The sequence below is a fragment of the Trachurus japonicus genome, chromosome 1 (genome assembly GCF_045865225.1).
Source record: "Trachurus japonicus isolate A0001 chromosome 1, Traja_1.0".
Lineage (NCBI taxonomy): Eukaryota > Metazoa > Chordata > Actinopteri > Carangiformes > Carangidae > Trachurus > Trachurus japonicus.
The window spans coordinates 30,314,074-30,330,747 of NC_140907.1; the positions used below are offsets into that span (position 1 = coordinate 30,314,074).

A 16,674-nucleotide genomic window follows, 5' to 3' on the forward strand; every position below is an offset into this window, starting at 1 on the left:
TTTACAATATAGCCGAGACAAAACACAAAACGTTTGAAACATACATAAGCATATCCCAAATACCAAAAAGTGAAAGTGACAAAGATAATTTGAAAACAGAGAAGTCTAGTTAAAAACAGGAGCAGTTGGAGGTAAAATAAGATTATGGATTTAAATTGTCCTAATGATAAAAGTGTGGTAAGTTTCAGGTGGTTTTGGAGAGTGTTCCAGGTTGCAGGTGCACAGGAAGAAAACCTGGACTTTCCAAATGCATTTACAGTAATCCACAAATATCTAGGGATGAATGTAGGTACACAAATTTCATGTTTGTAGGCTATGTCACAATATAGACATCCAGATTAAACACACTTAATGTCAAATAAAAAAACAACAACATAGATCTTAGATCTTGATCCTTTGCTGGAATCCCATATACACTGTTACCTAGAAAGTTGGAATATATTCTTTTTTTTCAGACACATTCCTCTTTTTATTCCTATTATAAAGGTTAGTTGTGATTTAATTTTTGCAGTGATATGTTTGGAAGACATTGATCAATAGGGTTTTGCAAAAATACAGACTTAACAAGAATAAATCGCATTGTCACAATCATTTCATGAGTAGAGGTAAAAGTAAATATTTGATTCCAACTTTATGGGCAACAGCGTATGTCTCCTCCAATCTGGCAACCCTCGACTGAACCCGCCTTACCTCCCAGAAAATGTAAAATGTTCATTGAAAAAGTGATCTATACGTTTAAAAACAGACATTTTACAGGTAAATTCCATTGTAATATTATTTACGAACAGACTTGAACACAAGAGGTTTATAAACACGTGTTGTTATGGCGCGCTGTCCATGGTGCTGAAGGGGGTTAAACTCAGCTGCATTGGTTAAAGGGAACATCAGAAATGCAGTTATGATACTGCATAAATAATTTTAATCATGTACTTTTCTATGAAAGTAATATTATAGTAACATTATGCAAATAGTTAAAGTAATAGCTACAGACAAAATTTCAGAGTTATGCATATTTTTTTAGTGCAGACGACTGGATCACCCATCTACTGCGGCCACAGTCAGAGCAAGTTACCTGACCCAATATGGCCGCCTGTGAGTTACTTCTGCGCATAGTCCGATCTAACCCGTTGTCGAAAACAACTCTGCCTTGTAATGTTACATTATTATTTCATAGTGTGGTGAATATGCAGGTCACAACGTCTCCATGAGAGCGTTTTGACGTTGTTGGATTGTGTATTTGATGAGTTTGATGAGGGACAGGGGAGCTGTACCATTCACCTCCATTGTGTTCGCTGAGCAGCTAGCGTCTCTGCCCCGCAGATCTCAAAACAACATGCACCGATAACTAAAACTAATGAACATACTGCTACGACTATAGGGATTATGGCGATAGGCGAATTTACAAAAAATGTCGAACTATCCCTTTAAAATCTTTTGTTTAATTTGTTGTGATTGTGAATATGTATCGCGGAACCTCCCGCATGCACCGTCCACATGGGAAACGACCGAAACGACGAGGCGGCGGGCGGCACGTGGTTGCCATGGTTGCGCATAGTGAGGTGGGCGTTACCTTGGTGACACGTCAGGCGCGATAGCCAATCAGCGCCGAGGGCTGATGTTGTGTCCACAGACCGCGGGCGCAGGCAGGAACAACACAGACCACCGCACAGACAGCGGGAACCTCTGTGTTGTAAAGGTAGGAGCGGCTGCCACCGTCGAAGTGACCGTGAACATCACAACCACCCAGGCTGAAGTTGTTAAAAAATGTTTAATTTGTTTATCCAAGACACACCGAGGAAGAGAGGAGCCCTGTCGCTAACTGCTAAGCTAAAGTTACTAGCACGTCTTGACTGTAAATGTAAACAACAGTGGAGTTAGCAAAGAAAGAAAGAGAGAGCTGTGTGAACACGTGAGCAGGCCTAGTAAATGTACAGTAAAATAGTTTGTCGCTGTAGTGAAGAATTAAAATATTGTTCAGGAAAAAAAATAGCTGCGTTACAGAGCAGCAAAAAGAAAAAATGCTACCAGGACGATAGAAACTCTCCAGTAACTGGGAATGAGACGGTGCCGTGAACGCATCACGTTAGCAGACAGTGTAGGTAGGCTACCTAGAAAGAAGTTTTAGTCATGTAGAGGTAAAGATCAAAGTAGGTCAGTTAAAATGCACACGTTTTATAGGGGGGAGGAAGAGAGTAAAAATTAAAAAATGTTATTCAGATTCAGATGTTTTATTCATGTACTAAGAAAAATATGATACACAAGAAGTTATGAAGTTTATATCACTCAGATGTACAAGTACATAGATTGTGAAGAGCTTGAGTTGAGGGGGTGCTCCACAATATGCATACATTTATTAAAAAGAGACAGTAAATAAATAACAATACTAAAACCTTTCTAAAGGTTTAGAGGGAAGTTAAAAGAGTCCAGACCAGCTTACAAGGCCGCAACGAGAGTCCATTGTCCATTTGGATTGATTAAGTGTTAGGTTGGTTTATTTAGTAGTCTGGCAGCTTGGGGGAAAAAACTGTTTTTCAGCCAGTTGACAAACAGATCATGTACATGAGAGGAAACCCCAAAGAAGCAAGAATTTTTATAGATAGTTGACCCAAGCTAGTTTGTAAGTGTAAGGAATGGCTAATAAGCAGACATCAATATAGCAAGAACTTGTATAACCTGTGTACAACAGATAACTACAAAGATTCACTTGTAGGTTGTACGTTATAGCTCACACCTTACTAAAGCTAGTACTGACTAATACTTATCTTATCAATGGTGAAAACACTGTAATCTTATAATATATGAATCTTGGTTGTATAATGACCTTACTTCTTAAGACAAAATTGCCTTTCAGACAAAAACAAAAGAAGGTTGTTTGTCAGGAGCACTTTGAGGAAAGCTGTCCAGCAGAGCAGCCCTCCTGGTCCTCTGGGACTTCACTGACCCCACAGGTGGGTCAACATCCCGCCAGAGAAAATGCACCTGAGCACGATGGCTGAAGACTTGACTGAGCATGAAGAACAGCCACCTGTAACAAAGGGCCATGATCGCAGATCAGTACCTAAAGGTGAGTTAGTCATCGCCCCTGGGCAGAAGCTGCTAGTGTGATATAGGAATGACATCAGACTCATTGTGCTTTTTGTCTTTCTTTAGGAGAAGCTGCAAAAAGACCAGAATCTGTGGACAAACCAAGCTCTGAAAACTTGTCTGTGGAGCCAAAACGAAACCAGGAGGAGGCACCGCACAGACCAAAGAAGAAGTACGACTGTGCGACCTGTGGAAGAGCGTTCGGCGACAACTCGGCTCTGAAGCGACACCTTGTTATTCACTCAGGAAAAAGACCGTTCAAATGTTTCATATGTGGAAGAGGATTCACTCAGAGTGGAAACCTGAAAACACACATGAAAGTTCACAGAGGTCAGAAGCAACAGAGTGACACCCTTTTCTTTCTAATACACGTTTATGCTCATGTGTTTTTCAGTAAAATCTTCTTACCTTTATTTAAATGGTAATTTGTAGTAGATTTTCTTTCTCCAGTTATTGTTTTTACTTTTGTTTGGAAATTGTTTTTGATATATAATATTCAACCGTGTTTTTACGTCTTTTACTTCTGTTTCAAATGCTGGTGTGACTGCGTCTAGTGTTTTGTTTGTTTATTTTCACAGGAGAGTTACCAAATTGGACATTAGTTGAAGAGAAGAGCCGCCCTGCAGAGTCTCCTGTGACAGTTCATGTGTGTGGAGAGTGCGGGATGGACTTCCCTGAGAAACATCAGCTGGAGGAGCACAGGGAGAGTCACAAAAAGCCTTACGCTTGTTCTGACTGTACCAAGACGTTCAAAACCGAATCCTATTTCAAACTTCATAAGCGTATCCACTCTGGAGAGTCTCCGTTCCTCTGTTCGGAGTGCGGAAAGAGCTGCGTCACCGCAAGTTCGTTGAAAAAACACGAGTTGACGCACACGGGAGAAAAGAACTTCCACTGTGACCAGTGTGGGAGGGCGTTTTCACAGTCGTCCCACCTCAACATGCATCTCCAGACTCACACCGGCGAGCGGCCTCATCTCTGCTCCATCTGCGGTAAAAGTTACTCCAAGGCAGGTTGTCTGAAAGTTCACCTGCGGGTTCACACCGGAGAGAAACCGTATGCTTGTGACAAATGCGGCAAGTGCTTCTATTACTCTCAAGGTTATCAAGCGCATGTGAAGATCCACAACAAGAAGCCGAGAGTGCGAACAAAACCTCTGGGGAGACCAAAACAGCAGCTCTAAGTAACACCCTGCCCTTAGACCTTTAGATAATGTCACCTGGAATCTAAATGGACATAAAAGGAAAAAGGAAATGTATCTATAACCATGTGAAATTAAACATCTTTCATTATAGAAATGTAATTGGCCAAACAACATGGTAGGAATTATGTGTACTCGTACAGCATATGGTGTACAGTCTGTGCTGTTGTTACTTGTATTGGATAACAGTAAAGTAGTAATAAATCACTATATTGTGAATTATTGTTATTTATTGTATTATTTATCATAAAATGTTATTATTGAATTGAGTGTAACACCTGTTAGATGTCAGAAAACAGAGTGTTATATCCAATGCAGAGACGCATCCAACATCAGTTATTCATTCCAATTTATTTATATGTTTTACTCGACTACAGCTATTATACCTTTAGTTAAGAGTCACTTCATATATTCAGATTATCAGTGTTTATAAATAAAACAATAAATTATGATATTAGAGATTAAGCAAAAGCTTATCTAGTCCCGCCCCCGTTATCCACAGAATACATTATCTTCATCATAGTATTTTTTTTTTTACATTATAATAGTATTTTTTACACAGATATTGATTTTTTATTTTACTAAAACTAGTATGTATGTATATGCATAATAATAGAGATAATGCACCAGTAGTAGTAGTAGCAGAGAGAGAGACGTAAGGATTTTGGAAGTAGTAGCAGTGCTACAGTAGTAGTTTAATTTGGTCATATGCACATAAAGTGAAAATCAACAATCAGTCAAACAATCATCGTTAATCTTTTTTTCCAGACAATCTAATTTATGAGTCCATAATTATGGCGTATGCCGAAAAAGGAGTAGGCTGAAGCTATTGAGTTTGTACCTGCCTTCCTTCCCTTAAATCCTATACATATGTTTGGACTTATAACTATTTACATTTTAACCAAAAAACAAGAAAATGCCAAACTGCTTATCAAGGTCAAAACATATACATAATAGTTCAATAAACAATTGAAAAAGAAAAGAAAAGATGCTATATTCAGTACATTACTGTCCAGGTACAGGAATCTCCAGAATTAATAGAAAGAAAAAAAAAGACAGCGAAACATGTAATTCAACCCTGTGTGTAGCTTTCAAGTAATGTGAATTATAGCTGACGTGAATTAGTGTTATACTTCTGTATTTTTTATATTGAACATTATTTATTTGATTTCACTTAGGTGCACGCCGGGGGGGCTTTTATTGTGGTAAAAGAAAAAAGAAAAAAGCCGAACCGGAAGTTCCGACGCTGCTGCTGTAGTGTGAGTGTGTGTATATGGCTAGCAGCTAAAAAAGCTAGACAGGTTCTCATCAGACATATTACCCAAACGCTCATTTAACTTCAACTCCCAAGTTGTTTGACATGAAACCAGACGGGGCGGGTTGAGCACGTTGAGCCTGAAAATGAGAGAGAAATAGAAAACATTGTGCAGTCGTTTCAAAATAAACTTCAGTAGCGCGACTTCTTCTGCTGCTGCTTCTTCTTCTTATTACCTGAGGGAGAAAATCTGAGGTTGGTCAAAATGTCTATTGTCTGTTGTTAGCTAGCCTCCTAAGTTAGCCAGTGTATTATACGGTATGCGAGGGCATGACATTTGCAGGAAAAAATAAATAAATACAAATATTATCACTGTTATTATTTTCACACCGGACTCGATGGTGAAACGTGCGCGATAATTGTTGCAGCAGCTTTTTTTTAAAGGGAGGGAGGGAGCAGTGGCTTAGCTGATGGCTAAGATAACCAGAGCTAGTAGTGAAACGCCATGTCTCTGTCTGTGTATGTGTGTGTGTGTGTGTGTGTGTGGCTAGCTGGCTAATAACACTGTCTGTGAGGTGGCCCGTTGACCAGACACAGCACTAGCACGGCACGGCACGGCACGGCACGGCACGGCACGGCACGACTGAGACTCATCCAGAGGTGAAATAATAACTATAATACAGATGTTTTCTGCTGCTGCTGCTGCTGCACAGTTGTTGTCGCGTTTACTCCTGCTGTCATCGTGTCTTTTCATTGATAAAATGTAGTTACCAACAGGTTAGCTTGTGAATGCTGTGTTGACAAAGTTAAATGGGAAATAATAACGAGACTTGAAGGGAAAAAAAACAAAAAACAACCGGTTCTTCTTGGCTAACGCTGCTGAGCTAGCTGTGGCTGTGGCTGTGCAGCTCTGTGCAGAATAAGATGCACGACAAAAAGGTGCAGGTTTGAAACCTACTTTGAAAGCACTGCTGGGGATTGTTTTTGACAGTAGCAGTAAACCCTATATTTCATATGCAATATCACTGCAGCAGCTGCTTTGCTTGTTGTGTGTCTTTATATTAAATTGTAAAAGACACCTCATCATCCCTGCAGCTGTATAAAGGCCCAGCCAGGTTCAAACCCCCCCAGTCAGTCAGTCACAACAACAAAGCATCCGCCCTGCTGAAGTGTCCTTGAGCAGGACAATGGCTGTCTTCCAGGGTGGAGGCACTGACCCCCTCCCACCCCGCTGTGTCGAAGGGGTCAAGTGACAACTATACCCCTCTCTGTCTACCCCCTTCTTCTTCCCCCTTCTCCCCGTAGAGATTTGCAGCTGGAGACTTATGAATAAAACACATAAAATCTGCCTCAGTCACTGAATAAACTCCCTGATGTTATTATTTTCATAACCATAAAATGACAACGCACACTCCAGCTGCAAATAACACTGTCATTATAGATTAGTCTGAGGTTTATTTTCTCGATTAATAGTGATAATGTTACTATAATTTACCCCAAAATGATGCATTCAAATTACTAGTTTTATGTGACCAAAACATCAGTTGTAAATCTACAAGCTGCACCACTGCTGTTTGGACGGTTTAGCATAAAATTGTAGTGTTGGGAGTAAATTGTAACCCGAGACACTTGATGGATATGTTTCAGTGTATTATACTAACACACTGTTCGTACTGCACCTCGTATAAGGCTGGATGTTGTCCCAAAGAAAGCATTGTTATTATATTGAGAGTTTTTAAATGTTACAGATGTAGATTTTGATTTTATTGTAGGGATCAGCCCCACTATACTTTATTTATAATGTCGTGTTATGACTATTCCTGCAGATTGGATATTGCACTTGTGAATTTTGTTATATATTTCACTTAGTCAGCCTCATGAATACAAGACAGTTAATTTTAGATTAGTGTTAAAGGGATACAGTAGTTCAACATTTTGGCAAATTGGCCCATTGCCATAATCCCTATAGTCATAGCAGTACGAGACGGAGTTGTTTTCGTGGCAAATGCAGAGACTGTTTGCTGAAAACTGCCCCCAACAGGAACGTGCATCAGCGGTTTTGCATGAATTTACCTCTAAAACAACTCTGTCTCGTAAGGTTCTGTTATTATCTCATAGCGTGGTGAATGTGCAGGTCACAACTTGTCCACCAGAGCGTTTTGGAGTTGTTGGATTGTGTATTTGATGAGTTTAATGAGGGAAACCAAGAAATCCCATTAGCCTCCGTAGCGTAGCTCTGAGCAGCTGACGGCTCTGCTCTGCCGTTATAAAAATAGCTTGCACCGACGATTAAAGGTAACGAACCTACTCCTAATACTACAAGGATTATGGCAATGGGCCAATTTGCCAAAATGTTGAACTATCCCTTTAACCCTATTATGCATGAATTGTGCAATTCCACAACAGCAGGCCGAGAGAAGCTTTTGTCATGCTTCTTTCTCTGTAAATATTCAGTCTCTTGCTGTAAACGTCATATTTATGGAGTGTTTGTTTACTGATCTGTGATTGTTCACCTCCACCAGGTTTTTATGTTTGAGACATGGGCTCTGAAAACCCTGACGACTTCGGACCAGCCGTGCTCCTCGCCGAGGAAGACCAGCAAGAAATCGGAGGTCTGATCAACTCTGATGGGGAGGAGGTCGATTTCTCGGATCTCAGTGAGTAAAATAAAAATGTATTGTAATACAGTGGATGACAGGAAAAATGGAGTCACCTGTTCAATGTATTTGTATCTGATAATAGTCTTGTAATGAATTCTTACATCATGCAAATTGATATTTATGAGATGTTGATATTAGATGTTGATGTTTTGTAGTTAGTGGTGGCATTTCTGTGAAGTAATGGAAGATACATGGTCATATAATATAAATTATGAGAAAAAAACAATATAATATGATGTTTTTATGATACATCACAGTAAAATATAGAGAAAATGAGGGTAACTGGATGTGGCTGTAGATGCCTGAGGGTGTTTCAGTTTCTCAATCACCGACTGGTTTTGGAGACCCAGGTCTTTAACGTCTGGGCTCGTTATTAACGGCGCTTGTCACTTAAAGGGATAGTTCAACATTTTGGCAAATTGGCCCATTGCCATAATTGCTATAGTCATAGCAGTAGGTTCGTTACCTTTAATTGTAGGTGTAAGCTACTTTTAGTACAGCGGAGCGCAGCAGCAGGCTGCTCAGAGCTACGCTATGGAGGCTAAGGGAATTTCTTGGTTTCCCTCATTAAACTCATCAAATACAAAATCCCAAAACTCCACAGCGCTTTTGTAGACAAGTTGTGAGCTGCACAACCACCACGCTATGAGATAATGACGGAACGATACGAAACGGAGCCGTTTTCGAGGTAAATTCATACAAAACCGCTGATGTGCGTTGCGTTCAGGGAGGGTTTTTCAGCAAGCAGTCTCCGTATTTACCCTGTATTTACCTCGAAAACGGCTCCGTTTCGTATCGTTCCGTCATTATCTCATAGCGTGGTGGTTGTGCAGGTCACAACTTGTCTACAAAAGCGCTGTGGAGTTTTGGGATGTTGAATTTGATGAGTTTAATGAGGGAAACCAAGAAATTCCCTTAGCCTCCATAGCGTAGCTCTGAGCAGCCAGCTGCTGCGCTCCGCCGTACTGAAAATAGCTTACACCTACAATTAAAGGTAATGAACCTACTGCTATGACTATAGCGATTATGGCAATGGGCCAATTTGCCAAAATGTTGAACTATCCCTTTAAGTCGTGGATGAACGAGTATGTGCTGTTACTGGAAACACTGTCATTTGTCATGTGTTAGAGAGCCATGATTGGCTGTTGTCAGGGTCTTGTTCTTCATACTATGGGTGAAGGAAGGTAGAGTGAAGGCAAGCGTGTCATAAACACAAAGTTTAGATGTTGCACACATACAGGACAATCTCGTGTTAGTGTTTTAGTATTAATCAAATCTAATTGAAGAGGCATCATAAGCGTCCAGAGACATCTCCAGGTCTGACACTTTTGCATTAGATTAGTCTGTAAATATGTCCAGGTACCTGAATGCACCATGTCTCCAAACATATTTAAGACTAGAGCTACAGTGATCCTACTTTTTCCTCTCTTGATACTAGTTCAAAATATTAAATTAATCGTACTGTCGAGCGCTCTTTTTCTTTTTCTAAATGTTATCGTAATCTGTACCGACTTTGGTTATGAGATGTTATGAGAAGTTATCGGTCATCAGTATCGATGGCAAAAAAGAGTTATTGTGCATCCCCAGTTCCTTCTATGTTATGTCTTAAAGGGATAGTTCAACATTTTGGCAAACTGGCCCATTGCCATAATCCCTATAGTCATAGCAGTAGGTTCGTTACCTTTAATTGTTGGTGCAAGCTATTTTTATAACAGCGGAGCAGAGCCGTGAGCTGCTCAGAGCTACGCTACGGAGGCTAATGGGATTTCGTGGTTTCCCTCATCAAACTCATCAAATACACAATCCAACAACTCCAAAACGCTCTGGTGGACAAGTTGTGACGTGCATTCACCACGCTATGAGATAATAACAGAGCGAAACAGAGTTGTTTTTGAGGTAAATTCATGCAAAACCGCTGATGCACTTTCCCATCAGGAGCAGTTTTTCAGCAAACAGTCTCTGCATTTACCTCTAAAACAACTCCGTATGGTAACGTTGTGTTATTATCTCATAGCGTGGTGAATGTGCAGGTCACAACTTGTCCACCAGAGCGTTTTGGAGTTGTTGGATTGTGTATTTGATGAGTATGAGGGAAACCAAGAAATCCCATTATCCTCTGTAGCGTAGCTCTGAGCAGCTCGCGGCTCTGCTCCGCCGTTCTAAAAATAGCTTGCACCGACAATTAAAGGTAACGAACCTACTGCTATGACTATAGGGATTATGGCAATGGGCCAATTTGCCAAAATGTTGAACTATCCCTTTCAATAAAAATATTTCCTTTGTCTTTGTGTTGACACAGGAGAGAGCGTCGTCCCTGGTATCGGACTAGCAGAGGTTCCCTCGAAGACGTTTGATCAGACGGAGAATGAGAAGCCGCCGTCTCTTCACAGCTGCTCCGTTTGCGGCAAAGACTTCCCCTACGCCTCCAAACTGCAGCGCCACCTACGCACTCACTCGGGGGAGCGGCCTTTCCCCTGCTCCATGTGCGAGAAGCGGTTTCCAGAGAAGGGGCTCCTCATGATCCACGAGAGGGTCCACACCGGGGAGAAGCCGTTCCCGTGCACTTTCTGCGAGAAACGCTTCGCCAGTCAGGGCGAGCTCAGGCTGCACCGGCGGACTCACACCGGGGAGCGGCCGTACCACTGCTCCATCTGTCTGAAGAGCTTCTCGCGCCACTGGCACCTGAAAACGCACTTAGAGGCGATGCACTCGGAGGTCGTCGCCGGCTTCACCAGGAAGAAGTTCCCGTGTTCGGACTGCGATAAGAGCTGTAACTCGGCGGCGGAGCTGAGAGACCATCAGAGGACTCACACCGGGGAGAGGCCCTACCAGTGCTCTTTCTGCGACAAGCGCTTCGCCTTGTCGGGAACGCTGGTGAGACACGAGCGGCTGCACACCGGCATCACGCCGTACCACTGCTCGGACTGCGGGAAGACATTCGCGCAGCAGTGGACGCTGACGACGCACATGCGCACGCACACCGGAGAAAAACCGTACAGCTGCACGCAGTGCGATAAGTCGTTTGTGGCTCCCGGAGAGCTGAGGCGACACACGAGGATTCACACCGGAGAGAAGCCGTACACCTGCGCCGACTGCGGGAGGCACTTCTCGCTGGCGGGAACTCTGAGGAACCACAAACGGTCGTGCACGCAGAACAAAAACGGACTGGTCACGGCAGGTGTCGTCTCAGACCCGGCTCAAGCTCCGGTCGGCGAATCGTCCCAACGAGACCTGACCAACGACGTCGCCTCAGAGGTAGAGACAGTAAACAGCCGTGGCCAAAGGTTTTGAGAATGACACAAGTTTCTGGTTTTCACAAAGTTTGCTGCTTCAGTGTTTTTAGATCTTTTTGTCAGATGATACTAACTGAAGTATAATTACAAACATTTCATAAGTGTCAAAGGCTTTTATTGACAACTACATCAAGTTGATCCATTGTCTTTAACTGTTGGGAGTAGGGATGCACATTTTGACTTTTTTTTTATGACCGATAACCAACGCTCGTTAATCGATTATTAACCGTTTTTTTTTGTGCCGTTTGCCACACACACACACAAACACACACATTGCAACAGCTGATTAGAGGCAGATCCACGGTGCTCTGTCTCAGATGGAAGTTAGATCTTCCAATGTTGAACTGTTTTTATACAAAGTGCAGCCAAACACCAGGCTGAAGAGAGAGGAACAGCACCACCCCCTCGAGAGATCAAGTTTGCAGACTACTCTAGTTATAGCAACTTCAGCAGAGACCACACGATAGCAATACACTGCTGTCGATTCCTCCACGAGCCAACCGTGATCAAAAAAAGCCACTCATAGCCACAAATAACGCTCAGAACAGCACCAAACTTCATCAGCAGTACAAACAGGGTCCCAGCCCATAATATGAGGCATCAAGCACCTGCTAGCTTTGCCTGGTTTCTATAGAAAAGAGACGAAAACAAAACTCATCCACTCTCCTCCAGCCGCTCGCTAGTTCTGGGGAAGCCCTGACGAGTTGATTACCAAGTGCATCAGTGTTCCTCTCTGTCTTCCCTGTCTGTTTCTAACAGTAGCTAGCGAGTGTTGACAGGGAAATGAACGGAGTTGAGTTGCTCAAACTATCACAGTCTGCATTTTTGGAATTAAACGTCACTGATATAACTCCTGACTTTTCTACTGCACTCGGTGATCGACTTGTTAGGGCTTCTGCATTAGTAGCAAGCGGCTGGAGGAGAGTGGTTGAGTTGTGTTTTCGTCTCTTTTCAATAGAAACCAGGCGAAGCCAGCAGGTGTTTGATGTTATGTATTATGGGCTGGGACCCTGTTTGTACTGCTGATGAAGTTTGGTGCTGTTCTGAGCGTTATTTGTGGCTATGAGTGGCTTTTTTGATCGCGGTTGGCTCATGGAGGAATCAACAGCAGTGTTTTGCTATCATGGGGTCTGTGCTGAAGTTGCTACAACTAGAGAAGTTTGCGGTCAGCAAATGTGATCTCTCGAGGCGGGGGTCTTACTCAGTGTCATGGTGTGTTAGACCATGGGTTAATCTTACGCCGGAATATCCCTTTAAGTTCATTTTCATGGCATATCTGATCACTCTTTATAACATTTTAGAGTATATACAAATTGCCATCATAAAAACTGAGGCAGCAGACCTTGTGAAAATTAATATTTGTGTCATTCTCAAAACTTTTGGCCACAGCTGTAAACAGCAATTTCAATGTGGAATCTGTGTTTTTCTTTCCTTATATACATGTAGCTCTTTAACCCTCCTAACATAGGTGCTGTGTCTATTTCTTCTTATGCAAATGTTTTCGTAGGTGTCTGGGAGACAGAGTTCACCCAGTTCAGATGAACCTCGTTCTTCAGACGATCTTGAAGCAGCTCCGTGTGAAATCAGCCAGAGACAGCCGGAGGAGCGGCGGGAGGAAACCACCTCAAGTCCACAAATGAATGTAATAGTAAAAGAGGAGGAAGAAGAGGAGCCGTTGTGTGGTACATGAACATGAATGAGATCCCAAATTTGCACAGTACCAGTCAGAGGTTTGGATACACAAACTTATGTCTGGTACTGTATATAGCAAAAAACAAACATGAAAACCTGTAATGATGATTTTAACTGTGATGTGTGGTTTCCCTCTGCAGAAGACGCTCCTGAGCAGCCGTCCACAGGAGAGGATTGTACCACGCCAGAGGAGATTGAAGAGCAGCAGCAGCAGCAGCGGAAGGAGGAAGAGAAAAGCAGCACAGAAATTAGGATTACAGTGAAGGAAGAAGACGAGGAACCTGTCGACTGTAAGGAAATATATTAAAACGAGTGCAGATATCACTCAACACTAGGCCTGCAATGACGATCAAGTTTGCATATTAACCGTACAGTTCCTGTGTATTTCTGGACACGACTCCTTACGCTATAGTACATACACCAGGCCTGTGGGGGCGCTGTCACACTGCCACACAAATAAAATATGCCAGAAACAGAGAAGAAGAGTGGAAAGCTAAGCTTGCGCGCTGTAAACAAAGTCCAAACATTATAAGTCGACTAAACACGAGAAGCCGTGCCAGAACAAATATGATGATCGATGCCACTTGGACGCGTTTCAGACGTGGTGTCTATCCAAGGGACCCGACGGAAGTCCGCTGTTCAAAAAATGTTCAAACAAGAAGCGCTTCGTGGACTCATTTCTCAACGAGAGGTGCTCTTTGGAGAGGGATATAAGGGATATAAAACCAGAGAAAAACTCTTAAGGCACTCTCTTTAAAGGGATAGTTCAACATTTTGGCAAAGTGGCCCATTTTTTTGTTACCTTTAATTGGCGGTGCTATTTTTAGAACGGTGGAGCAGAGCCGCGAGCTGCTCAGAGCTACGCTACGGAGGCTAATGGGATTTCTTGGTTTCCCTCATCAAACTCATCAAATACACAATCCAACAACTCCAAAACGCTGTCGTGGACAAGTTGTGACCTGCACATTCACCACACTATGAGATAATAACAGAACGTTACCAGACAGAGTTGTTTTAGAGGTAAATTCATGCAAAACCGCTGATGCGCGTTGCCTTCAGGGACAGTTTTCCAGCAAACAGTCTCTGTATTTCCCTCTAAAACAACTCCGTCTGGTAACGTTCTGTTATTATCTCATAGTGTGGTGAATGTGCAGGTCACAACTTGTCCATGAGAGCGATTTGTTGGTTGTTTTGAGTATTGTTTGTACACAAGAAACTCGTCTTATGAACAAGATTGTTACTATTCAGCATTACAGTTCACACATCATTCAAGATTGATGAAATGAACAGATACTGAATTGTGTCCATCTCTCCATTTCTGTTTCCAGTGAGCGGAGAGGACCCCGACCGCGTGGCCGACAGTCCTCCGTTATCGCAAGAGCAGGAACAGTTCAACAACAATCTGACCAAGAGCTCGTACTGCTGTGGGCTCTGCGGTAGAGACTGCCACAAGATGTCCGCGCTGCAAATCCACATGCGAATTCACTCGGGGGAGAAACCCTATCAGTGCTCTCTGTGTGGGAAGCAGTTCACGCAGAAAGGTCAACTCAAAGGTCACCAGAAGGTCCACACCGGAGAGAAACCCTTCTCCTGTCCGGACTGCGGGAAGAGCTTCGCCCACTCGGGGGCCATGAACAGACACCGGCTCACGCACACGGGCGAGCGGCCCTACCACTGCTCCGTGTGCGACCGCAGCTTCAACCAGTCCGGCCGCTTGAGGGAACACGAGAAAATCCACTTCGGGGAGAAGTTTGACTGTCCCGAGTGCGAAAAGAGTTTCACGCGAGCGTCGAGCCTCAAGAACCATTTCAGGCTGCACACGGGAGAGAGGCCGTACGGCTGCGACGTCTGCGGGAGAGGGTTCAGCCGCTCGCAAAGCCTGAGGCTCCACAAACGAAAACACGAGCTGATTGAGACTGAGGAGGAGTCGGCGTTCAACGAGAAGAACGACGAGTTCTCACAGAGCGACGACAACTCTCCGATTAATATGTGTATAACAGACAAAAACATCCTATAATGTATTTATATGAACCACGCAGATTTCGTGCCAGTAGTGCTACAGCAGTGCAAGGTTTGTAGGCAGTAGAACGTGAACTGAAAGTGAGACGTAAGCGACTACCTCTGTGAATAGACTGTATTAAAACTTTATGTGGCGGTTCACCCAAAAAGTATTAAAAAATAAAATATTTAACTCCCACAAAGGTGCAGCCAAATTTACACACAAACCCACTGATGTCCTGCAACTAACTAACAGAGTTTCAAACCAAACAACAACAACAGAAACAAAAAAAATTTGCTAAACTTTTGTAAAATCTTGGAAACTGATTACGGTATATGATAAATTTTAAAGGTCATATTTGCTCTTATTTATCACTCTTTCCTATGTTAGTTGCATTGGAATATCATAGTATTTAAGGTAGTGCAAAATGACTTACCGGTATATAAGGTTTGTGATTTCACTTTGTCCATGCAGTATTTTTCATTCCAACTAATTGTGTTTGTGGAAAATTGGATTGAAGAAGAATTATGTTTTTGTATCAGACAGTTACTGTGGCCAATGAGCAGTCAGGTGAAACTGGAATTCATTTTTTTTTTCAGGGGAGGGGGGTTGTACCCAGAAATGAAACCACGAAGGATCATGATTTTCATCAGGTGTTTGCCAAAACCATTTTGCCTTAGTTGGTGATTACATTTTTTATGTCTGTTTTGTACAGTATACTGTAGTTATTCAACAACCAAACCATGAAGCAGGTTCACCTGGTTGAAACAGCTCTTTAAGGCCAAGTAACTGTTGTGAATTAATTCAACCTTTAAGGCTGTGATACGAAAAGGGTGGAAAGTATCGCCCAGTGCTGCCTCTTGTCTAAATGTATGGGACATGTTATACTGAACAATAAAAGTCAGAAGTACTAAACTGTGTGTGGGGATCTCTGTCTGCAGGTGTTGGTGTAAGAGAGGTCTATCTATCTATCTATCTATCTATCTATCTATCTATCTATCTATCTATCTATCTATCTATCTATCTATCTATCTATCTAGTAGCCTATAAGTATTTGAATAATTTAAAAGTATTGTGTAATTTGTGTGGTTTACACTATTAAAAGGGATTGATGGTCCAAACTTGGAAAAAGTAACATTATGGTTAATTTAAAAAGTGGTTTGAGCATTAAAACTGAGCCAAATAATATATATAATATTCCCAAACATGATTAATGGCTAGTGGCTACGTCATCGCATTCTAAAACATCACTTCCGTGTCCAATCGCAGGATATGAGCCGGGTCAAAAACACCGCGGGAGCTTTCATTTATGAATAAATAAACATATATATTCATGTATATGAATTCAATGCACAATATAGCATATACCGGTATATGTATATATATATTTTTTTTACAGTAAAAAAAAAAAAGAGAGAGAGATGAACGTAACGTGGGACGAAAGTAACAAAGCGATTTTCTCCGAGCACATATGTCTAACTTTGTCAGCA

At 42.3% G+C, this 16,674-nt stretch overlaps 2 protein-coding genes across 3 annotated transcripts; both read left to right on the forward strand.

The window, feature by feature from the left end:
- Positions 1 to 1,629: 1,629 nt before the first annotated feature.
- Positions 1,630 to 4,504, forward strand: LOC146992215 (uncharacterized). 2 transcript variants are annotated; one of them, XM_085784739.1, is made up of 3 exons: positions 1,630 to 3,064; positions 3,151 to 3,414; positions 3,663 to 4,504. In XM_085784739.1, exons 1-3 carry the CDS (start codon positions 2,974 to 2,976, stop codon positions 4,265 to 4,267), a joined length of 960 nt encoding a protein of 319 aa, XP_085640865.1. In that variant the 5' UTR covers positions 1,630 to 2,973; the 3' UTR covers positions 4,268 to 4,504. The 2 variants fall into 2 exon arrangements, with proteins under 2 accessions (XP_085640865.1, XP_085640873.1); XM_085784747.1 differs by having other exon boundaries at positions 3,157 to 3,414.
- Positions 4,505 to 5,551: 1,047 nt separating this feature from the next.
- Positions 5,552 to 16,108, forward strand: LOC146992216 (uncharacterized). Its single transcript, XM_085784759.1, has 6 exons — positions 5,552 to 5,795; positions 8,063 to 8,197; positions 10,500 to 11,455; positions 13,001 to 13,175; positions 13,326 to 13,475; positions 14,514 to 16,108. The coding sequence occupies exons 2-6, from the start codon at positions 8,080 to 8,082 to the stop codon at positions 15,200 to 15,202; spliced, it is 2,088 nt and encodes a 695-aa protein (XP_085640885.1). The 5' UTR covers positions 5,552 to 5,795; positions 8,063 to 8,079; the 3' UTR covers positions 15,203 to 16,108.
- The last annotated feature ends 566 nt before the right edge of the window (positions 16,109 to 16,674 follow it).

Coding starts and splice junctions, on each gene's coding strand:
- LOC146992215 (XM_085784739.1), top strand. CDS start 2,974: ATGCACCTGAGCACGATGGCTGAAGACTTGACTGAGCATGAAGAACAG. Junction 3,065..3,150: donor TCGCAGATCAGTACCTAAAG/GTGAGTTAGTCA, acceptor GTCTTTCTTTAG/GAGAAGCTGCAAAAAGACCA. Junction 3,415..3,662: donor ACACATGAAAGTTCACAGAG/GTCAGAAGCAAC, acceptor TTATTTTCACAG/GAGAGTTACCAAATTGGACA.
- LOC146992216 (XM_085784759.1), top strand. CDS start 8,080: ATGGGCTCTGAAAACCCTGACGACTTCGGACCAGCCGTGCTCCTCGCC. Junction 11,456..13,000: donor CCAACGACGTCGCCTCAGAG/GTAGAGACAGTA, acceptor ATGTTTTCGTAG/GTGTCTGGGAGACAGAGTTC. Junction 13,176..13,325: donor AGAAGAGGAGCCGTTGTGTG/GTACATGAACAT, acceptor TTCCCTCTGCAG/AAGACGCTCCTGAGCAGCCG.